The 24,461-nt window shown below is 43.5% G+C and overlaps 1 protein-coding gene across 2 annotated transcripts in view; it reads left to right on the top strand.

The window, feature by feature from the left end:
* B4GALNT1 (beta-1,4-N-acetyl-galactosaminyltransferase 1) overlaps positions 1 to 24,461 on the top strand; it is a 188,743-nt gene that overhangs the window by 115,350 nt on the left and 48,932 nt on the right. For both annotated transcript variants that reach the window (XM_056562590.1, XM_056562589.1), the window contains exons 4-5: positions 8,104 to 8,210; positions 10,759 to 10,799. In XM_056562590.1, coding sequence (XP_056418565.1) covers positions 8,104 to 8,210; positions 10,759 to 10,799 — 148 coding nt within the window. The remainder of the gene's footprint in view (positions 1 to 8,103; positions 8,211 to 10,758; positions 10,800 to 24,461) is intronic.

Here is a 24,461-nt window from a genome sequence, read left to right as displayed (position 1 = left end):
GGGGGATTAAAATGCACGGAATATCAGTATAAGTTATTGGCCTGAAAGTTCACAGGTTATCATGGGTATATAGGGAGAGGTATTAGCAGTAGAGGAAAGTGCTCATGCCACTCTACAAAGCACTGGTAAGACCTCACTTGGAGTATTGTGCGCAGTACTGGAGGCCGTATCTTCAGAAGGATATAGATACATTGGAGAAAGTTTAGAGAAGATACTAAACTAGCACATGGATTGCAGGATAAAACTTACCAGGAAAGGTTAAAGGACCTTAACATGTATAGCTTGGAAGAAAGACAAATCAGAGGGATATGATAGAGACTTTTATATACATAAAGGGAATCAACACGATAAAGTAGGAGAAGATATTTAAAAGAAGAAAAACTACCACAAGAGGACACATACCGTATATACTCGAGTATAAGCTGACCCTAATATAAGCCGAGGCCCCTAATTTAACCCCAAAAACCCAGGAAAAGTTATTGACTGGAGTATAAGCCTAGGGTGGGAAATACATAATCCCCCATGTAATCATCCAGACCCCCGTCATTAACACCCTCATCATCATCACCCTGTCATCATCCCCCCCCTTCATCATTACCCCTTCATCATCCCCCCTTCATCATCCCCCCTTCATCATCTCCCCCCTTCATCATTACCCTGTCATCATCCCTCCCTTCATCATTACCCTGTCATCATCCCCCCTTCATCATTACCCTGTCATCATCCCCCCTTCATCATTACCCTGTCATCATCCCCCCTTCATCATCTCCCCCTTTCATCATTACCCTGTCATCATCCCCCCTTCATCATTACCCTGTCATCATCCCCCCCTTCATCATCACCCTGTCATCATCCCCCCCTTCATCATTACCCCTTCATCATCCCCCCTTCATCATCTCCCCCCTTCATCATTACCCTGTCATCATCCCCCCCTTCATCATTACCCTGTCATCATCCCCCCCTTCATCATTACCCTGTCATCATCCCCCCTTCATCATTACCATGTCATCATCCCCCCCTTCATCATCCCCCCCTTCATCATCCCCCCCTTCATCATCACCACATTTCATCATCCCACACCACCCCCTTCATCATCACCGCTTGTCAATGTCTGATTTAACAGTGGTCTTCAACCTGCGGACCTCCAGATGTTCCAAAACCACAACTCCCAGCATGCCCGGACAGCCATCGGCTGTCCGGGCATGCTGAGAGTTGTAGTTTTGAAACATCTGGAGGTCCGCAGGTTGAAGACCACTGCCCGGGCCTTCGTCATCATCCAGCCCCCCCCCTCCCCCCTTTAGTTTTGTACTTACCTCCGCTTGGCGGGACGTTCGGGTGAGCTGGTCCGGGCCATCTGTGCTGCAGGACCGTCCGGTGGGGAGGGATAGTCGTTCCGGGCTGTCCATCTTCACCGGATGGGCCTCTGCTTCGCGCCCGGCCCCGGAATAATGACGTTGCCTTGATGACGACGCACAAGGAGGTTAATGAGCAACGTCCCTGTGCGTCATAGTCAAGGCAACTTCATTGTTCCGGGGCCGGGCGCGAAGCGCGGAGAAGAGGTCCCCCCTGTGAAGATGGACAGCCCGGAACGATTATCCCTCCCCACCAGACGGTCCTGCAGCACAGATGGCCCGGACCAGCTCACCCGAACGTCCCGCCGAGCGGAGGTAAGTACAAAACTAAAGGGGGGAGGGGGGGCTGGATGATGACGAAGGCCCGGGCAGTGGTCTTCAACCTGCGGACCTCCAGATGTTTCAAAACTACAACTCCCAGCATGCCTGGACAGCCAATGGCTGTCCGGGCATGCTGGGAGTTGTAGTTTTGGGACATCTGGAGGTCCGTAGGTTGAAGACCACTGAGGGCGGAGAGTTCACTCGGGTATAAGCAGAGGGGAGTGATTTTAGCACGAAAAATTGTGCTGAAAAACTCGGCTTATACTCGAGTATATACGTTAGTTTTTATATTAAAAGGGGCAAAGGTTTATGTAGTAATATCAGGAAGTATTACTTTACTGAGAGAGTAGTGGATGCATGGAATAGCCTTCCTGCAGAAGTGGTGGTTGCAAATACAGTGAAGGAGTTTAACGGGTACTCCAGTGGAAATTTTTTTTTTAAATCAGCTGGTGCCAGAAAGTTATACAGATTTGTATTTAAAAATCTTAATCCTTCCAGTACTTATCAGCGGCTGTATGCTACAGAAAAAGTTCATTTATTTTTAAAATTCTTTTCTGTCTGACCACAGTGCTCTCTGCTGACATGTCTGTCTATGTCAGGAACTGTCCGTAGTATGAGCAAACCCCATAGCAAGCCTCTCCTGCTCTGGACAGTTCCTGACATGGACAGAGGTGGCAGCAGAGAACACTGTGGTCAGACAGAAAAGAAATTAAAAGAGAAAAGAACTTCCTCTGGAACATACAGCAGCTGATAAGTACTGGAAGAGTTAAGACTTTTAAATAGAAGTAATTTACAAAACTGTTTAACTTTCTTTCTGGCACCAGTTGATTTAAAAAAAAATAATATTTTCCAGTGGAGTACCCCTTTAAGCATGCATGGAATAGACATAAGGCTATCCTTCATATAAGATGGAGTTAGGCTTAACCCCTTCCCTCTCGGGCCATTTTAATTTTTGTACTTTTGTTTTTTCCTCCTCACCTTCTAAAAATCATATCACTTTCAATTTTCCACCTGACTGATGCTTATGATATGTAGGACGGTTATAAATTTAGAGACCGCTAAATATAGGTGACCTAGGATGGAGTCCGGTAATCGCCAAACTAAAGTTATATGGTAAAGGGTGGGACAGCATAAATATGGAGCCAGCTTCTAAATATTGTTGGTAACCAGTAGGGTGGAGCTCACCAGATGCAGTGTGGGGCAGTACGCTCATGCCTGAATATGTAGGAATATGGTGCATGGTAAGGTATAAGACATAAGGCAGCCTATGTATATACATTAGTAACATTAATCACTGTAGGGTCATATAGATATTAGTAACCATCATGTTCACTATCATAAAATCCTTATCTGGATATTATCTACTTTGGAGTTTATACCTATTTATCATCCTTTCTATGTGGATCAGTAATATTACCATATACCGTATATCTATCTATATATATATACCCTTAGGTGTACACTCTTCCACTGTTTAGCCACATCTTTCCTATGGTGTATATACTTATTGTACCATTATGGTCCCCATGGGATTATAATTGTTATCCTCTGAGTTAATTTACTAATAAGGGATATCCTCTGTTTATTTATTAGCAGCTTGAACATTATGTATATGTATATTTATTAGTATTGCACTATGGCCCAGATATATCAAAGACTGTCTACGGTAGAGCTATTTTCCCACGTTTATTTTGGAGGTGGGTTTGACTAGCGTTCATCTTATTTATCAAGAAGGTGCAGCAGGATGATGAATTTTGCGCAGCTCTGCTGTGGCGGGAAAAGCTCTACCACATACACTTTTTCTAGACCCTTGTGAGGGAGGGAAGTAGACACTTTTCCGGGTCCTGAATTTGGCAGGTTAGGTGTTTTTACTTAATTTCACAGAGCTGCCGGGACATTTTTACTTGCATTTTAGATGCTACAGTCAAATTTGATTGCGGTGTCTAAGGGGTTAAAGCCGGGCATCACGGTGATTGGTGACGTCTGGCATTAGAGATGGTGGCAGATAGTGGCCAAGACCACCCAGTTATGTCATAAAAGGGGAATGGGATGCTGTCTTCCACAAGAGGTTAAAAGTTGAATTGCGAAAGGTAGAACTGATTCGTACGCCTACTGGTAGGTGGTGAAGCTTTGCGGCTAAAAAATTTCCTTTGCGCACAAAATAGCGACTTTTGACAAAAGTCACAAATGATAAATACGTGACCACTGCATGGTCAAAAAGAAAATGTTCTACGGGTAGCCAAAAAAAGTGAAACTGTCTATATCAAAAGGCGCATTAAAAGTCGCTAAATATGCTGCTTGCGCCTGAACTGCGCCAAAACATAGACAAAAAAAATGCTCTAAAAGCAATGATAAATCTCCCCTTATGTCCCTATGCACAAGCGCAAGGATGCACTTCACACTGCCACGCAACCATCCCCACCCCTGATACACATATCTCTATGCGCATAAGCCCAGGATGCCCTCCACCTTGGAACGCACTTGCGCTTTTGCGGATGATGTAGTTCTGGGCGCCCGCGCATATAAGACGTCCTGGAACATAAGCTTGACCGGGTGAGTCTATCTTTTATTAACTATCATCCTAAACACTTCATTATCTGTATATACAGTACATAAGCTGCCTTATGTCTTATACCTTACCATGCTAACCATACACCATATATCTACATATTCAGCATACTCGGACATATGAGCATACTGCCCCACACTGCATCTGGTGAGCTATGAACCATCTCTCAGTACATCCTACTGGTTACCTATCATTTTTAGAAGCTGGCTCCATATTTATGCTGTTCCACCCTTTACCATATAACTTTAGTTTGGCATCAAACTGTGATTATGTATCTGGCATAACTCCCTAACAACCTGGCGACTATGCCATACATCTGTTCATTTGCCTAGCTGCAAAATACTCAGGTAACCTTTGTCGTGTATCGCCCATATAGGGCTGGATATAGCACCTCTAGTTAATACTAGTTATTCACCTTACGCTTATCTTATTCACTAGGTCTTCTACAACCAGACTATACCTCATCTTCCACGCACCAGAGATATCCTTTTATATTGGGTCCTCAGGTCCTATTGCATCATCCACACAACCAAAGCTTTTCGTTGCATCCTTCTGTATGGGCTACTATACCCATTGAGTGTTTCCTAATTATCCCTGATAATACACAGCACGGCGAAACGCGTTGGATAACTATATTATTGTTATTTGGGATACATTTACATATCTGTCAAAAGTATCATATTATGTGGAATACCTTACTGTGTAGACATCAACCACTTGTTGGGTTACACCAAAACCAATGGTATTAGGCAAGCTCTACTTTTAGTAAGGGCCAGAGGAGGGTGCCCTTACTATTACCAACCTATACCTCAGAACTCTGTATATCAATAGTTGATATTTTACCGTTTACACTGTAATATTTATTTATATTGTCACTAATTAATGTAGAGTTTATATCAACAACTGTTTTGTACACTTAGATGTGCTTTCACAATAAATGGGATTACACTTGGCATTTTTGTCCAAAAACTTTCAAAACAGCCATACCCATTGCATGGGTATTTGGGGTCATTAACATTGAGACCAGATGTTAACTGGTAGTCAATATGGAAATTTGAAATGCCATACCCAAATGACTTTTTGTGCTGTATTTCCACCCTTTTGTGACACATTTAGGCTCAGGGGCAGTTTTCCAAAATCGTAGCATACTGAAGGTATGACTTTTCTTTATTAAACTTTGACAGTCTTTATAGGAGGAAAAATGCCCAGTGTGTACTTTTTATTGTTTTTTTCCTGGTGTTATTTCCTCTTTTATAGAGTCACATGATGAACAAATCACATGACCTGTAATGAAAATAAATTAAAAAAACTAAGGGGATAAAACATTAAAGAAAAAACTTTGCCATTACTTATGTTCACTATTTTTGGAAAAAAAAACACAAACTACATCTTGTGATGCCAAACAACGGGGCTGTGTAATCTGATGCTAAGTGGATTATTGAATGATTACGTACCGCACCCTTCATATTATGTGAAGTGCACTCTTTACTCCTTTGTGTCAGCCTGAAGCCAAGATGATATTTTCAGTGCGGCATATATTTCATTATAGTCCCCTTTGAGACTATAATAGCAATAGTTAGTTATGGAGGACTTAAAAAATGTGTATAAAATGTGTTGAGAAATATAAATAAGTCTTTCTTCTAATAATAGTTTAAATTTTTCACTTTTTCTCATTTTTTAAATAAAAACATGTAATCCTAAATTTTCTTCCACCTGAACTTCAAATACTCGATGTTCTCTCTTCGTGACTTGAAAAGCTGTATTAAAGGGTATCTTTCATCAAAACAACTTCTGATATATTAGAGATTAATGTATGCAGAATACATTTCCACTAGCATGTTATTAAAAAAATATGCTTCTTTCTATTTAATTTTCCACTTTGAAAAAATGACCACTAGAGGTCTCCCTACCAGTTCTTTTTTATAGATTTCAGACTCATGCTGGAGTCCTAAATCTCATACTGCAGCCGGGACACAGACAAACTCAGCACTGCTCCCTTTCAGGGAGTTTGTCTGTGTCCCGGCTGCAGTCTGAGATTTAGGACTCCAGCATGAGTCTGAAATCTATAAAAAAAAAAAAAAGGACTGGTAGGGAGACCTCTAGTGGTCATTTTTCAAAGTGGAAAATTAAATGGAAAGAAGCATATTTTTTAATAACATGCTATTGGAAAGTTATTCTGCATACATGAATCTATGATATCTCAAACTTTTTTTGATGAAAGGTCCCCTTTAAAGGGGTACTCCACCCCTTAGACATCACACTCCCTCCCATAGACATGAATGGAGGGGGCTGGAGTGACGTCACAAGCGGGTCTGGTGAAGTCACGACCCCTGCCGCGGGAACCCAGCATTCTAAACAGACTGTTTAAAATGCTGGGTGCTGCAGGGAGATCGCGAGGGGTCCCAGCTGTGGGATTCCCATGATCAGACATCTTATCCCTCATCCTCTGGATAAGGGATAAGATGTCTAGGGGGTGGAGTACCCCTTTAAGGATTGCTCTGTTAGGGATATTCCAGTCAATAAAAGGCATGTTGAAGTCTCCCATAACTACAATATTTTTCTTTACTGTCATTTGAGTCATTTCTTAAACCAACATGGTATCATAATCCCAGGTGTGCCATTGAAGCCTATAGATCACACCCATTCAAATAACAGGTCCCTCTTTTTGTTTACAATCCCAGGCAGTTTCCAGCTCCCTTTGTGTATTCTAAATTCCTATTTATTTCTGACTTTGCTTAATGTAAATGTTTACTCCACCTCCACTTCTTTTATTCTGTTTCTCCTGCACAATGCATATCCAGGTATAGCTTTTTTTCCAGTCATTATAATCCTTGAACCACAAGGGGATTTGCACAATATTTGCACAAAGAAATGTGCCAGTAACTAAGCCAAATAGTCTAAAGATGCAGCAGATTTTTACACAGCCTGCACCGCTTTTAAAAATCTGATGCATTTGTAGAGTATCCAGTCAAAGCTATGCAAAGCAGCTCTCTGATGCCACCTTTTGGAGGTGCTTGGAGAAGGATAAAAAAACACAGGGGGTGCTCCCTGATGAGGGGTATCTGCTGGTGTGTGCCCTTCACCACACCACAGTGAGATACCCACCTTGTATAGCCGTGGAATGGTTGGTGCGGCGACAAGCACGGGCTTGGTCAATGGTGTTAGTTGGCTGCTGCGCTCCTACCGGTATCGGGCCCCAATAATGGGGGCCGATAGTAATGGTAGACAGATAAGGCGGAAAAAAACGGTTTGGCGGAGGCGCTGCACAACGAGAACATGAAGCGAGGACTCGAGTAGCACAGAACAATAAAATGCTTTTATTGGTATAACGGGGACAACGCGTTTCGGCATGAACTCATGCCTTCCTCAGGTCCACTTACAGTGCCCAAGATGATGCTTGTGGTAGTACTGTAGAGCTGCGTAGAGGTCCTGTGTGCGTCTGTGCTGCTGCCAGAAGCGGCAGCACAGACGCACACAGGACCTCTACCCAGCTCTACAGTATTACCACAAGCATCATCTTCGACACTGTAAGTGGACCTGAGGAAGGCATGAGTTCATGGCGAAATGCGTTGTCCCCGTTATACCAATAAAAGCATTTTATTGTCCTGTGCTGCTCGAGTCCTCGCTTCATGTTCTTGTTGTGCAGCGCCTCCGCCAAACCGTTTTTTTCCGCCTTATTTGTCTACCTTTTGGAGGTGTGTGTCATAGAGCTGCTTTGCATATCCTTCTTCGCAGAAATCCAAGTAGAGACATCTTTATGATACTCTCCTCAAGGAAACACGTAACCCCTTAAGTCTCAGACACTTTTTTTTCTTCCCACCCATATGTCTGTTAACATTATTTTTTTTTTCATTTCCTCAGATCATATAATCCAGCAGACAAGATGATTATTGCAGAAGCCAATTCTCCTTTGCAATACCCTGTTCAAGGTGTGGAAGTCCGTCCCCTGAAAACAATACTCATACCAGGTGTGTGATGGTTTTCCTGTTCTTTACCATGTTTGTTAGGGTATATTCACATATTTTACAGAAATATGTGTCAGATATTTTACAGAAATATATGTGTCTTGGTCCCTTCCCTCCCCAGGACATCTAAACACCTCTTTTTTTTTATTTTTTTATTTTTTTTTGGGGGGGGGGGGGGGTGTCAAACAGCAATAGAGCGGAATTCTGACGTTATCCCACACCATACTAGATGGCCCCCAGCTTAAATCAATAGCCAGTGGCCGCAGCAAATAGCCTACTACAGCGTTCGCCACTGCACAACCATAAATCTCCCAATCACTGTTGTTCACTGATCCTAAAGCCGTTAAAGGAGTACTCTGATAGAAAAAAGTTTTCAAATCAACTGTCGACAGAAGGTTAAACAGATATGTACATTTCTTCTATTTAAAAATCTTAATCCTTCCAGTACTTATCAGCTGTTGTGTGCCACAGAGGAAGTTGTGTAGTTCTTTCCAGTCTGACCACAGTGCTCTCTGCTGCCACCTCTGTCTGTTTCAGGAACTGACTAGAGCAGAAGAGGTTAGCTATGGGGATTTTCTCCTACTTTGGACAGTTCTTGACATGGACAGAGGTGTCAACAGAGAGCACTATGGTAAGACTGAAAAGAACTACACAACTTCCCCTGGCGCATACAGCAGCTGATAAAAACTGGAAGGATCAAGATTTTTAAAAGCATTTTTAGTTTTTATTTATTACACTTTTTGCCCCCAATCCCCATGGACCTATCATAAGCAATCAGTTGATTGCTCATAATAGATCAATTTAATTGCATTACATTGATCTATCAACTTTGCACTGTAAGTCTATGTTCACATGGTGGAAAAGGCACAATTTCGCATTAATCGAACAAATTGCGGAATTCCACCGATATTGCAGCAGAATCCTTTCTTCTCTAAACACAGAACTCTGCCATAATTTAAACCCCACTGAGTGCAATGGGACAGGTCTTTAAATTTTGTGGAATGTTGAATGTCCGTGGCGGAATGTCTGCCGCGAAAATTCCAATGTTTGGATGGGACAGCGGAATCCCATTAAACATAGTGGGCTTTAAATTTTGCATGGAAATTCTGCTGCGTGAGCATGGCCAAATGCTACAGCATGCCATAGCCACGGAAGATGCTGCGGCCAAGATAAGGTCTCGTGCTGCGCGGGCATCCCATCGACACAATACAGTATCCAGATAATCATTCTTCCAGTGGTATCGATTCCTCGTCTGAAGTTCTCTAAGCAGTACTTACATAGTTTGCACGAAGCAGCAGCCTCTTATTATGAAAATTCAGCTTACATTTTTTTGTTAACCCCTTAAGGACCAAGGGTGTACATATACGCCCTGAGTACGCTCCGTTTCTATAACGCGGAGTCACGCCGTGACCCCGTGTCATAGCAGGTCGGGCCCATCCTCCAACAATGGCTGGGACCCGTGGCTAATAGCGTGCATCACCAATCGCGATGCCACACGCTATTAACCCTTTAGACGCGGCATTCAAAGTTTATCGCCACGTCTAAAGTTGTAAAAATGCACCTAGCAGCTCGGTCGGGCTGATCGGGACCATCGCTGTGTGTGATCCAGGCAGGAGCAGTCAAGCGGCTGAATCACTGATCATTGTTATCCTATGGGATAACAATGATCTGTGTAAGAGATCAGTGTGTGCAGTGTTGTAGCCCCTAGAGGGGGCTATAACACTGCATAAAAAAAGTTTTAAAAAAAAGTTAATAAAGATCCTTTAACCCCCTCCCCTAATAAAAGTCCAAAGCACCCCCCTTTTCACATAGAAAAAAAAAACTGTGTAAATAAATAAAAATAAACATATGTGGTATCGCCACATGCGGAAATGTCCATACTATAAAAATATATCATTAGTTAAACTGTCAATGGCGTACGCACCAAAAAATTCCAACGTCCAAAATAGCGTATTTTTGGTCACTTTTTATAACATAAAAATGAATAAGAAGCGATCAAAAAGTCAGTTCAAAACAAAAATACCAATAAAAACTTCAGATCACGGTGCAAAAAAGGATCCCTCATACTGCCCCGTACGCAGAAAAATAAAAAAGTTATAAGGGTGAGAAGATGACAATTTTAAACGTATACATTTTCCTGCAGAATAAAGATAAGGTGTCATTTTTACCAAAAAATTTACTGCGTAGAAACGGAAGCCCCCAAAATTTACAAAATGGCGTTTTTTCTTCAATCTTGTTGCACAATTATTTTTTTTCCCGTTTTGCTGTAGATTTTGGGGTAAAATGACTGATGTCATTACAAAGTAGAATTGGTGGCGCAAAAATGAAGCCATCATATGGATTTTTAGGTGCAAAATTGAAAGGGTTATTTTTTAAAAGGTGAGGAAAAAACAAAAGTGCAAAAACAGAAAAACGCTTGGTCCTTAAGGGGTTAAATATGTTCAACCTGACTGAGAAGCCATTTATGATGTATCTAAAACAGTGTTGGAAATGTATAGATTTCTCCAAGAAATGTCGCACCGGACCTTAACATCCAGATTTATTCTTGCAGGACTAAGTTTACTGGATCTCAAAAAGAAAAACAGTTATGAGGTAAGCATTTTGTTGGCTCATCATTATAGTATGTACAGTGATTCCTCAACCTACAATGGCCTCAACATACAATAGTTTCAACATACAATGGTCTTTTTTGGACCATTGTAAGTTGAAACCAGACTCAACATACAATGTACAGACAGTCCAGATCTGTGAAACATGTCAATGGCCGGAAGAACCGACCAATCAGAATGGGCAATTTACTGGTAAAACCCCTGTATTACTGAAGCGTATGCACTGACTGGTGTCTGGTAGTGCCCCCTACAGTACAGGGAGGTATTGCATGTTCTGTACACTTTACCTGTATTACTGAAGTGTATGCACTGACTGGTGTCTGGTAGTGCCCCCTACAGTACAGGGAGGTATTACATGTTCTGTACTCTTTACCTGTACCAGGGTTAGCTGCTCCTTTGGACACCAGGTGAGGGCGGCTCCATGTTACTTTTTTAGGACATTGCGTGTTCTGTACAGGACCCTGAAGAAGCTCCTGTCCTCTACATAGACCAGTGTTTCCCCAAGCAGGGTGCCCCCAGCTGTTGCAAAACTACAACTCCCAGCATGCCCGGACAGCCTTTGGCTGTCCGGGCATGATGGGAGTTGTAGTTTTGCAACAGCTGGAGTCTCTCTGCTTGGGAAACACTGACATAGACAGTGATTTACAGCTCCCAGCAGATCTTTCTTACTTTTATATGTAAGGATTTGCTTTATCTGAATTAGTTATCTACTTATTTTTCTTTAATCATCACTTTTTCCTATTTTTGGGTGACATTTCGGTGGCTCCAGAACCAATTACCAGGTTTCCATAGAGTTCTGGTCTCAACATACAATGGTCTCAACATACAATGGTCGTCCTGGAACCAATTAATATTGTAACTTGAGGGACCACCGTATAGTGCCTGAGGCTTATGGGGGAGATTTATCAAAACCTGTGTAGAGGAAGAGTGGTGCAGTTGCCCATAGCAACCAATCAGATTGCTTCTTTCATTTTTCACTGGCCTCTTTGAAAATGAAAGAAGCGATCTGATTGGTTGCTATGGGCAACTGCACCACTCTTCCTCTACACAGGTTTTAATAAATCTCCCGCTATAGGCCTGTTCGCCATTGTGACTTCCTTCCTGCTATTCTTCTTTGTCTTTGTTCACATCAGTGTTAGGAACCTCCGTTATGTTAGATCTGTTATTGTCATCTAATGTCACCTAATTCCAAATGGATGTAACCAGATGCCAACGGTCCCTTATTTACAATGATTTCGTGGAAAGTCCATTAAAATAACGGACCTTTATAGGGGTACTCCGATGGAAAACTTTTTTTTTTTTTTTTTAAATCAACTGGTGCCAGAAAGTTAAACAGATTTGTAAATGCCTTCTATTAAAAAATCTTAATCCTTCCAGTACTTATTAGCTGCTGAATACTACAGAGGAAATTATTTTCTTTTTGGAACACAGAGCTCTCTGCTGACATCACAAGCACAGTGCTCTCTGCTGACATCTCTGTCCATTTTAAGAACTGTCCAGAGTAGGAGAAAATCCACATAGCAAACATATGCTGCTCTGGACAGTTCCTAAAATGGACAGAGATGTCAGCAGAGAGCACTGTGTTCCAAAAAGAAAAGAATTCCCTTTGTAGTATTCGGCAGCTAATAAGTACTGGAAGGGTTAAGATTTTTTAATAGAAGTAATTTACAAATCTGTTTAACTTTCTGGCACCAGTTGATTAAAAAAAAAAGTTTTCCACCGGAGTACCCCAGGGGTATTCCACCCCTAGACGCCTTATTCCCTATCCAAAGGACAGGGGATAAGATGTCTGACAACCGCGATCTCCCTGCTGCATCCAGCGTTCGTTTAGAGCGGCGGGTACAGCGCCAGAGGCTCGTGACGTCACAGCCCGACCTTTGGATAGGGGATAAGATATCTAAGGGCGGAGTACCCCTTTAACACCCATGTATACATCCATTTCTGACTGTTATTGTCTGTTTTTTTAACTTTTTTTTTTACTATTTATGTTAAGGTTACTTGATCTGGCCTCCCTTTCTTTCCCTTTCTTTCTTTTTTGATCATGCTCAATTGCAATAACAGATTGTGATGAGGGTTACTTCCGTCACATAGACTTCAATATTAAATTTATAACAGACATTATGATGTCCGTTTTTTTCTGACGTGAAAAAAAAATTAGTGCATGCCCAGTATTTTTTTCCGTCAAAATATCAGACATTAACCCCTTAAGGACGCAGCCCTTTTTCACCTTAAGGACTGAGCCATTTTTTCGCAATTCTGACCACTGTCGCTTTACTAATTAAATTTTTGTCGTTACTTGCATCCTTTTTTGGTGAAAAATCCCCAAATTTCATTAAAATATTGAAAACTTTGCATTTTTCTAACTTTGTAGCTCTCTGCTTGTAAGGAAAATGGACATTCCAAATACATTTTATTTTTATTCGCAAATATAATATGTCCACTTTATGTTGGCATCATAAAATGGACATATTTTTGCTTTTTGAAAAAATTAGAGGGCTTCAAAGTAGAGCAGCAATTTTCAAAAATTTCATGAAAATTGCAAAATCTGAAGGGACAGATGTTACAGAACTACAACTCCCAGCATGCCTGGGCAGTCTAGGCATGCTGAGAGTTGTAGTTTGGCAACATCTGGAGGGCTACCGTTTGGGCACCACTGTAACAGTGGTCTCCAAACTGTGACCCTCCAGATGTTGCAAAACTACAACTCCCAGCATGGCCCTGGCTGTCTGGGCATGCTGGGAGTTGCAGTTTGGCCTTCCTAGTGGTTGCCACAGTAAAGATCACTTTACTTTCACTTTCATTTCCCCCCCAACGTGGTTTCCCTACCTGAGCCAGGATCCAGCAGTCTCCAGCGACGATCCAGGGGCCCCAGGCATCTTCTCCTCCAGGTACCGGCCTATATCTTCTTCCCACGATCCCCTCGACATCCAGGGGTGGGCAGATCGGGGGTTGCCATGGCAACCCACTGTCCTGCCCTGCCATTGGTCAGAATCAGTTCTGACCAATGGCAGAGGATAGGAGGAGATCGCAGCACTGCGACCTCGCTCCTAGCCCTCAGGATGATCGGGGCTGTCCTTGACAGCTCCGATCATCCCTATTTTCCGGGTGATCGGGTCACCAGAGACACGATGAGCCCGGAATAGCAGAAAATCGCATGTCTGAATTGACATGCGATTTTCTGCGATCGCCAACATGGGGGGGTCTCTGGACCCCCCTCGGCGATGTGCCGGGATGCCTGCTGAATGCGGGGGACTGGAATTCCCACAGGCGTATGCATACGCCCCACGTCCTTAAGGACTCGTGATGCAGGGCATATGCATATGCCCAGCGTCCTTAAAAGGTTAAAGGGGTATTCCAGGAAAAAACATTTTTTTTATATATATATCAACTGGCTCCAGAAAGTTAAACAGATTTGTAAATTACTTCTATTAAAAAATCTTACTCCTTCCAATAATTATCAGTTGCTGAAGTTGAGTTGTTCTTTTCTGTCTGACAACAGTGCTCTCTGGCGACATCTCTGCTTGTCTCGGGAACTGCACAGAGTAGAAACGGTTTGCTATGGGGATTTGCTTCTACTCTGGACAGTTCCCGAGACACGTGTCATCAGAGAGCACTTAGACAGAAAAGAACAACTCAATTTCTGCAGCTCATAAGTACTGAAAGGATTAAGATTTTTTTAATAGAAGTAATTTACAAATCTGTTTAACTCTCTGGAGCCAGTTGATGTACCGTATATAAAAAAAAAAGTTTTTTTCCTGAATAACCCCTTTAAGTGCAACTGATGCTAGCGGAGGTTAAAAATCACCCATTGATACCAAAGGGATCTGTTTAATTCAGTTTCTCAGACTCCTTAACGGATCTGAAGAACTGAAATGAAAAAATGTGTGAACTCCAGTCACATTTATGATCCTTATGATAATGTAAGGTCTTGTAGCATAATCCAGCTGTTACACATAGGTATATATGTATAAATTATCTATATGACAGGGACTTTACATAAGCAAATAACAGCAAGTGGAAAATACAAATTCTTTCTGTATATATATGAAACGGTTAAAAACACCTGGCAGCTTTAGAAAGGCATGTGGCACTCCTTGTCTTCTCCTCACCCTGAGGACACACGGGCGGTGGTTGGAATGATTAATGAGCCCCAGGGCTGCGCCATTTATTAATAATCTAATGAGATGTGTATGGGGAATGAGACATGTACAGCGGGATGTTCTTTTCTTACTCTTCTGTGCACTCCATGCATAATGGTGGCTTTGTTTTTTTTCTTTACATTCACTTTGAAGAAAATCCTCAAAAATATAGCACCCTTACACACAATCGAAGCCATGCCGTTTCTTGAAATCAATTTATTAAAGTGCAAATTGGCATGGGGGTAGATTCATTCTAACTATAGCTCTGCGGATATGGCTGTAATATATCTCAGCCTACTTTAAAGGGGTACTCCGGTGAAAACCTTTTATTTTTAAATCAACTGGTGCCAGAAAGTTAAACAAATTTGTAAATTACTTCTATTAAAAAATCTTAATCCTTCCAGTACTTATTAGCTGCTGAATACTACAGAGAAAATTCTTTTATTTTTGCAACACAGTGCTCTCTGCTGACATCATGACCACAGTGCTCCCTCCATTTTAGGAACTGTCCAGAGCAGCATATGTTTTCTATGGGGATTTTCTCCTACTCTGGACAGTTCTTAAAATGGACAGAGGTGTCAGCAGAGAGCACTGTGCTCATGATTCAGCAGAGAGCTCTGTGTTCCAAAAAGAAAAGAATTTCTTATGTAGTATTCAAAAAGCTAATAAGTACTGAAAGGATTACGATTTTTTAACAGAAATAATTTACAAATCTGTTTAACTTTCTGGCACCAGTTGATAAAGAAAAAAAATATATAAGTTTCCCACCAGAGTACCCCTTTAAGAAAGACTTTGCTTATCTCCCAAGACTTGATACCATCTTTGGCACTAAATCTATGGTGTGTATGTATGCATAGAGCCTGATGATATGCAAAGTCTAATCCAAGACAGGTGTGTGCATACTTTGCATCTGTGTTTCCCATCTAGTCTAAAACTTACCCGACCACTTTTTTAAGACTTTATCACATCATCTTCTTGCCTTTTACAACCCTGCTTTAGTATGTTCTGAGAAGAACAACATCTACATGTAATGATGATGAATTATACAAATGAATTGCTATATGTGCCTTTTCTTGGCTTTGAGTTACACCACTGTTCAAATTCAGAGCTGTGTTCACAAATTACATCAAATTAAATTTGTTCTGTACCGACAGACATCACCCTCACACTATCTCTAGAAATCATTTTGAGACATTAAACAACCAGAAGGTGTCAGATTTACCTTCCAAAAACAGACTTTTATTTCTCACTAGCTGAGTACCCGACGTTGCCCCGTTTTTCCTTCCTAATCCTTGTTGGGGAGGAAAATAAACAAAGGAGGAAGCTTTTGACTTCATATCCAGTCCTCATATATTGTTGTCATATCCTAACCCCATATCCCGACCTCCTGTCTCGACCTCCTATCCCGTCCTCATATCTCGACCTCCTATCCCGACCTCCTGTCTTGACCTCCTAGCCCGTCCTCATATCTCGACCTCCTATCCCGACCTCCTGTCCCGACCTCCTGTCCCGACCTCCTATCCCGTCCTCCTATCCCGACCTATTATCTTGACCTACTATCCCGATATCCTATCCCGTCCTCCTATCCAGTCCTCCTATCCTGTCCTCCTATCCCGTCCTCCTATCCCATCCTCCTATCTCAACCTCCTATCCCGACCTCCTATCCCGACCTCCTATCCCGTCCTCCTATCTCGACCTCCTATCCCGACCTCCTATCCCGACCTCCTTTCAAATCCTCCATTCCCGTCCTCATATCTCGACCTCCTATCATGACCTCCTATCCCGACCTCCTATCCCATCCTCCTTTCCCATCCTCATATCTCGACCTCCTATATCGACCTCCTATCCAGACCTCCTATCCCATCCTCCTATCCCGACCTCCTTTCCCATCCTCCTATCTCGACCTCCTATCTTGGCCTCCTATCTCGACCTCCTATCCCGACCTACTATGCGGACCTCCTACCCGGACCTCCTATCCCGTCCTCCTATCCCGTCCTCCTATGCCGTCCTCCTATCCTGTCCTCCTACCCTGACCTCCTACCCTGACCTCCTATCCCGACCTCCTATCTCGTCCTCATATCCCGACCCTTAATATGTGTACCAGGTATTGAAATATCTCCAGCCGTACGGAAGTTATGTGGGAACGTACATTTCCCATTGATTTGCATGGGACTTTAAACAAAAACCCTGACCCTCACAAATGAGGGTAGTTAAGGGTTAAATTAACTATCCTATATTTTACGTGGACTTATAAGTAACATGTGACCAAGTATTATGGAAATATCTCCAGCCGTTTGGAAGTTATGCAGTAACATATATTTCCCATTGATTTGTATGGGACTTTAAACATAAACCCCGCCCCTGGCAAATGGGGGTGAGTAAGGGTTAAATCACCTATCCTATGTTTGTTGCTGACATATAAGTAACATGTGTGCCAAGTTTCATGCTAATATCTTTAGCCGTTTGGACGTGATGCTGGAACATACACACATACATACATACAGACACACACACACGTTGAGTTTTATATATATAGACTAGCTGAGTACCCGGCGTTGCCCGGTTTTCCTTCCTAATCCTTGTTGGGGAGGAAAATAAACAAAGGAGGAAGCTTTTGACTTCATATCCCGTCCTCATATATAGTTGTCATATCCCGACCTCCTATCCCGTCATCATATCCCAACCTCCTTTCCTGTCCTCCTATCCCGTCCTCCTATCCCGACCTCCTCTCCCGTCCTCATATCTAGACCTCCTTTCCCGTCCTCCTTTCCCGTCCTCCTATCTCGACCTCCTTTCCCGTCCATCTATCCCGTCCTCCTATCACGTCCTTCTATCCCGTCCATCTATCCTGTCCATCTATCCTTTCCATCTATCCCGTTCTCCTATCCCGTCCTCCTTTCCCGTCCTCCTTTCCCGTCCTCCTATCCCGTCCTCCTATCCCGTCCTCCTATCCCGTCCTCCTTTCCCGTCCTCATATCTCATCCTCCTTTCCCGTAATCCTTTCCCGTCCTCCTATCCCGTCCTCCTATCCAGTCCATCTATCCCGACCTCCTATCCCGACCTCCTATCCCGTCCTCCTATCCCGTCCTCCTATCCCTTCCTCCTATCACGACCTCCTATGACAACCTCCTATCCCGTCCTCCTATCACGACCTCATATCCCGTCCTCCTATCCCGACCTCCTATCCCGACCCGTAATATGTGTACCAGGTATTGAAATAACTCCAGCCGTACGGAAGTTATGTGGGAACATACATTTCCCATTGATTTGCATGGGACTTTAAACAAAAACCCTGACCCTTACAAATGGGGGTAGTTAAGGGTTAAATTAACTATCCTATATTTTAAGTGGACATATAAGTAACATGTGACCAAATATTATCGAAATACCTCCAGCCGTTTGGAAGTTATTTAGTAACATATATTTCCCATTGACTTGTATGGGACCTGGCAAATGGGGGTGAGTAAGGGTTAAATCACCTATCCTATGTTTGTTGTTGACATATAAGTAACATGTGTGCCAAGTTTCATGTTAATATCTTTAGCCGTTTGGACGTGATGCTGGAACATACACACATACATATATACAGACATACATACACACACACATTGAGTTTTATATATATAGATAAAATTGTATCGAATATAGCATCCATTGGCCCAACTTTTACTGTAGGTTTCTTTGTGGGTTTTAATTCCCTACAATTTTTTTCCACGGTATTTACTAAGGTTTCCCCACATTTTGCACTTTCCCTACATTTTGCTTTTTTTTTTACACCTGCTCTGATCTGTCTGGTTTTCCTCAGCTCAAATCCACCACATTTTATGTGAAAACCTTAGTAAATATGTTGGGTTTTTGTGAAAATGTCGGGAACACGCCCCTTTTGGAGACCATGTCCCCTTTCCCCGGTGGTCACGCCCTTTTTTCGGGTTTTCTTAGCAAAATGGAGAGCTAGTCAGGGTTTTTTAAATTCCGCACATTCTGGCGCAGACAGAATGTCTGGCGCAATGCGACTGAATCTGGCGCACAACCCGACAAAACATGTCTGGTTTGCAATAGTAAATGAGCGCCATTGTGCGGTTTCTGTCATGTGACGAATCCAGCTTTGCCATCATTTTCATTCGGCTCTTGTGAAATTTTAATGCAGTTGTGAACAAGCCCTTAGATTGTGCTCACTGTTGTACTGTGTTGCAGTGATAAAAAAAAAAAACTGATTAAAACATTTCCAACAAATTGACATCAGTTTCCATCATTTTTTTTGCCTAACATCCATGATTAGGAAAAATTGACTCAGAAGGACTGATAGTAGTCGACTATGCTCACAATACTGTCAGAAGCTCAATTCGGAGCCTCCATCTGTAGTTTCATCAGATTGTACAGGAAGAATACCACAGCACGCAACACTATTCTTCCCATGAATTCAATGGGCACAATGGTGACATTTTATGGGCTCCATTAGGAGTCAGTTGGGTCTATGTGGTCCTGCTGGTGTTCATTGTTTTACGGGTCAGTTGACTTGATTCACACAGTAGTTTATTTTGTGGTGATCGTTCCCTTTTAAATCTCATGAACATATTGACAGAATAAACATAATGGACCTAGATGTCAGATAGCTCCATAATTTGGCACGCAGATATCAGGCATGTCTCAGGCAGATATATACCTGTTGGTCAGAGATTGTTGACTGCTAGTCATGACTCGAAGACATACTCAAAGACTCTTTTGCCTAGTTGACAGACTTTAATAGAGGGTGCATCATTGGATGAAGTGAAGCCTGATGGTCATTTTGACTAGTTGCCCATCATCTAGGCTGTTCTGACCAAACTGTTAGCAGTTGTTGGCACCAGTGTTATGTGAGAGTGCACACACATGGGCAAAAGGCTCTGGACAGCCCAGATGGACCACCGGTAGAGAGGATGGTTTGATCCGCTGATAAGCAGCTCCTATAACTACCGTGTCCGTTATCCAAACACAGGCTGCACCTTCAATACCCACCTCTATCTCTGCACAAACTACTGTATTTTTCGCCGTATAAGACGCACTTTTTCTTCCCCAAAACTGGGGGGGAAAAGTTGGTGCCTCTTATACGGCGAATACACACCTATCGGGTCGGTCCTGGCGGCCATCAACACCCAGGACCCGCGGCTAATACAGGACATCACTGATCGCGGTGATGCCCTGTATTAACCCTTCAGACGCGGCGATCAAAGGTGACCGCCGTGTCAGAAGTGAAAGTGACACTAACCAGGCTGCTCAGTCGGGCTGTTCGGGACCGCCGCGGTGAAATCATGGCGCCCCGAATAGCTTACAGGACACCGGGAGGGACCTTACCTGCCTCCTCGGTGTCTGCTCCGTGCCGGGATCCCCTGCATGGCGGCGCTCTCCTTCGACGTCATCATGTCGTCGCGCACGCCGTCCCGTCATCCAATAGGTGCGGCGTGCGTAGCTATGTGATGACGGCGACGGAGAGCGTGGATCCCGGGGAAGAAGACGTCCGGAGCGTCGGGGACACCACGGGGACGCAACGACAGCGATGGAGCGACATCCAGGGCAGCGGTGACGAGCGGTGACGGGTCCGGAGCGGCGGGGACACGTGAGTATTACCTCCAATACCAGTGGTCTTCAACCTGTGGACCTCCAGATGTTGCAAAACTACAACTCCCAGCATGACCGGACAGCCAACGGCTGTCCGGGCATGCTGGGAGTTGTAGTTTTGCAACATCTGGAGGTCCGCAGGTTGAAGATCACTGTTGGGTTCAGAATCTTTTTTTCTAGATTTTGCACCTTTAAAATTGGGTGCGTCTTATATGCCGGTGCGTCCTATAGGGCGAAAAATACGGTATTTCCATATGAAGGAAATTTGGTGTCATTGTGCCCATAACATGTCCAGCCATTGACAGCCTGTAACCGTTACCAGTGTTTTCAGTGTAGTGAACAAGAAGAGAGAAACACGGACTACTGTGGACAGGAACCCAGGGCTCAAATCCTGCAGGAACACATGAGAGCGGAGTTCCTGCATTTTTTCCACAGCAGGAACACTGTTCTCCTAAGCAGGAATTCTGCAGGACCAGGCCTCGAGTGAAAATCTTGCATGAGTTCCCACTCTTTTTTCCCAGGACTTGCCCAGTGACTGGAACCATATCATTAGCTACTAATACAGGTTCGGTCTGGAACCCAACAATGATCGGGGGTGAGTATGGAGGGTTGTGGTGAGCACATCAATCCTGCCTTTGCTGTGGGGCGACACATTGCCTCAGCTGCTGGGATGGTGACCTGGTGAGCGGCCAACCACAGTTGTGATATGAGGAACACTAACAGCTCAGAGTTTTGTGCAGACATTTTTTAAGCAGGAGATTGATCACAGCAATCTGCAATATCTGTGGACAAATGTGCTGCAGAATACCATATGGAGCCTGCATGCCTCCATACCCAACCTTATCTCATTTTGTATCTAGAGGTGCCAAACAGGGAGCATCATTTTAATTGAAGCCGGCTCCTTACATGACAGTGGGCTAAGCCTATCACTGGCCGGGGCGGGACATCCCTCTGGCCGGTGATAGGCTGACGGCTGTCCTCCCCCGTCCCCAGCGTGCGGCCGAGGTGGGTGAGTTTATTTTCTGTATCTTTGGCAGCCCAGGCATAGGTATACAGCGTACAGCAGTGTTCTCAAACCTGCGGACCTCCAGCTGTTGCAAAACTACAACTCCCAGCATGCCCGGACAGCCGTTGGCTGTCCGGGCATGCTGGGAGTTGTAGTTTTGCAACAACTGGAGGTCTGCAGGTTGGAGACCACTGGCGTACAGTATAGAGTTCCAGCGCCCGGTGGCCCGCAACAAAGAGGAGGAGAGCAGTGCTTGACATCTGTGAGTAGTACCCTGCTGGGCTGATCTTTAATTGAGGGGGGGAGGGCAGAACAGCGCTGGCGGGTAACATAGGATTAGTTCCCCGATGTGGGGACAGCGCTATGCTAGGCTGATAATACATTCCCGAGGGGGAGGGGCCCAACCGGTATTGCGGTATGGGGGAAAATTCATATCGTGCAGACCAAAAAATTCGGTATTCGGTAAGAAGCGGTAACCAGCACTAACCACAGGTACATCCCATTATAAATATCATTGTGAGTAACTGAGGCCACCACAAGAAACAACACTTTTATATAGTAGCAATAGAGAAAGAAAAGCAAAAGTAAAATACAGATTATGACAACTGACACATCGCAGCAGAATGAAGTGAAGTGTTTTGTTATACACTCAAGATAAACTGACATATATTGGAACTACGAGCCAAAAAACTACAAGCCAGGCAAGGACAGCCTGATACATGGACCCTGCCGCTCCAAACTGTGATGGGAGGAGTTTAAGGTATGTTCATTATGTCCGCATTAAAAACCCATGTATCATGTACAGTATATATTTATGTAAATGATCCATGTAATGACCTGCTTGGGGTGTGTATGGAGGAAGATGTTCCCAGAAAGGTCACATATGCTTTCAACGAAACTGATTGTCTCAATAACTATGAAAAAACAGGATATGCAAGAAAAAGACTGGTTTTACCAGACTACGCAATCCTTTACTGGCTTTGGTTGTAAAAATGTGCAGATTCACTCTCAGCAGGGCGCCTCTGATATTTTTTAATGTTCTGTATGCAATGAAAACAAAGCAGACAAGCTTCCAATAAGTGCTGCTCTTCTGCTAAAAGGGAATTTATCACCTACAATATTTTTTTTTATTTTTATTACTAATTGAAACCAGATTGCGATAAATATTCTCTTCTCATGTTGTTTTCCCAAATGTAGATTTTTTTAAATGATATTTTCAGGACATGATTAGGGAGGCATCCATCTTACCTGAGCCGTTGTTAACCGCATAGAAACCTGTGATCAGAAGTTGTTCATAGTCACTTCTGTCAGGGATACGTTCTGCCTGTGCAGAGGTCATTGTCCAGAAAGGGGGAGAAGGGAAGCTGTTACCAATACCCATTTTAAATTGTGGCTTCTCTGTTACCTATTTATATTTCCATTCAGTATAATCCTGTCTGTAATGACAGTGAGGAGGATGCTGACACTTTCAGCCTGTCCAATGTTGGGCTTAGTGGACAGAGTGAACACTGCTAAATTCCAGGATAAAAAAAAAAAAAAAATTGTTACATAGAAAATTAAGAATAAAACCACTACAGATGGTTTATTTTTAAAAATATGGGTGGTTTTTAGAGATGAGCGACGTTACAGTGAATCGATTCGTCCCGAACTTCTTGGCTCGGCAGTTGATGACTTATCCTGCATAAATTAGTTCAGCTTTCAGGTGCTCCGGTGGGCTGGAAAATGTGGATACAGTCCTAGGAGAGAGTCTCCAGCCCTCCGGAGCACCTGAAAGCTGAACTAATTTATGCAGGATAAAGTCAGCAACTGCCGAGCCAAGAAGTTCAGGACAAATCGAATCACTGTAACTTTGCTCAACTCTAAAAACCACCCATATTTTTAAAAATAAAAACTTAAACAAAAACTGGCTGTTTTCTAGATCGGAGAGCTGAGGTGATAGGAGCTAGTGCTTGACGAGCTAAGTGTAGCTGCAGACAGATCAGCGTATTGGGATATATGATGGTAAGCCCATTGTTGCGCCTGGCAGCTTCCATCAGGCATTATTTTACATTAAAAAAATGCACGCGGGCCAGGACATCTCTTGTCCAAATGCCTCGGACGTGGGACACGATGGGCCCTATCCACAATCAATTCCTGGGATGTAGAAGAGAACAGACATAGTCCGGTATATCCGCTGGAGAAACCGCTTCTGGGATACCTCTTAATTTAACATTATTGTGGCGGCTCGAGATCAGCCACCTTGACCTTTAAAGCAGCAATGTCATCCTCCGCTTCATAATGCAGATCTATGAGTTATGAGAGTTTGCAAACTCCCCAAACTGGCTTTCTAAATGGTCCACCCTACCTCCTATATCTTGCAAGGTAGCTTGTAAGGGGTTCACTAGCTTGTGCATATCTTGAAGGAAATTGGTACATAGTAAGACCATCATATCTCTCATGGTTGTATCTGTGAGGGATTGATTCAGCACAGGGATGTCTGCTAGTGGGTCACCAGCCTCAACAGTCTCATTAGTAGAGGTTAAAAGAGGTCTTCCCTCTGAGCACGGAGTTGCGGGAGAGAGACGAGAACGCTGTTTAGCCGGACTCAGAGGAGGTGAGGTAGCAGGAGAGCAGGCCTGTACTTCCGGAGATGAGCAGGAGCTGTGTGGACCAGGCCGATCCTCAAGGCCGTATCGAGCAGGAGAGGTAAGTCCTGGGCTTGATGCTGGTAAGTCGACCACAGCAAGAGGGGCATGCAGTGCTGTGTCTTAAGAGGATCTGCATCGCAGTGGAGAAAGAGATGTTGCGCTGTGGCTGTTGCGAGACGGCTGGGACTTGGCTGGAGCAGCTGCACGGTTTTCATCGGCGCCATCTTGGATGGAGGCCTCCCGTGGAATAAAGCAAAATTTAGCTAAATAGCAGTGAC

The sequence above is a fragment of the Hyla sarda genome, chromosome 2 (assembly GCF_029499605.1).
Source record: "Hyla sarda isolate aHylSar1 chromosome 2, aHylSar1.hap1, whole genome shotgun sequence".
Lineage (NCBI taxonomy): Eukaryota > Metazoa > Chordata > Amphibia > Anura > Hylidae > Hyla > Hyla sarda.
Note: the sequence above shows the minus strand (reverse complement) of the source record. Positions and strands in the feature narration are given on the sequence as shown.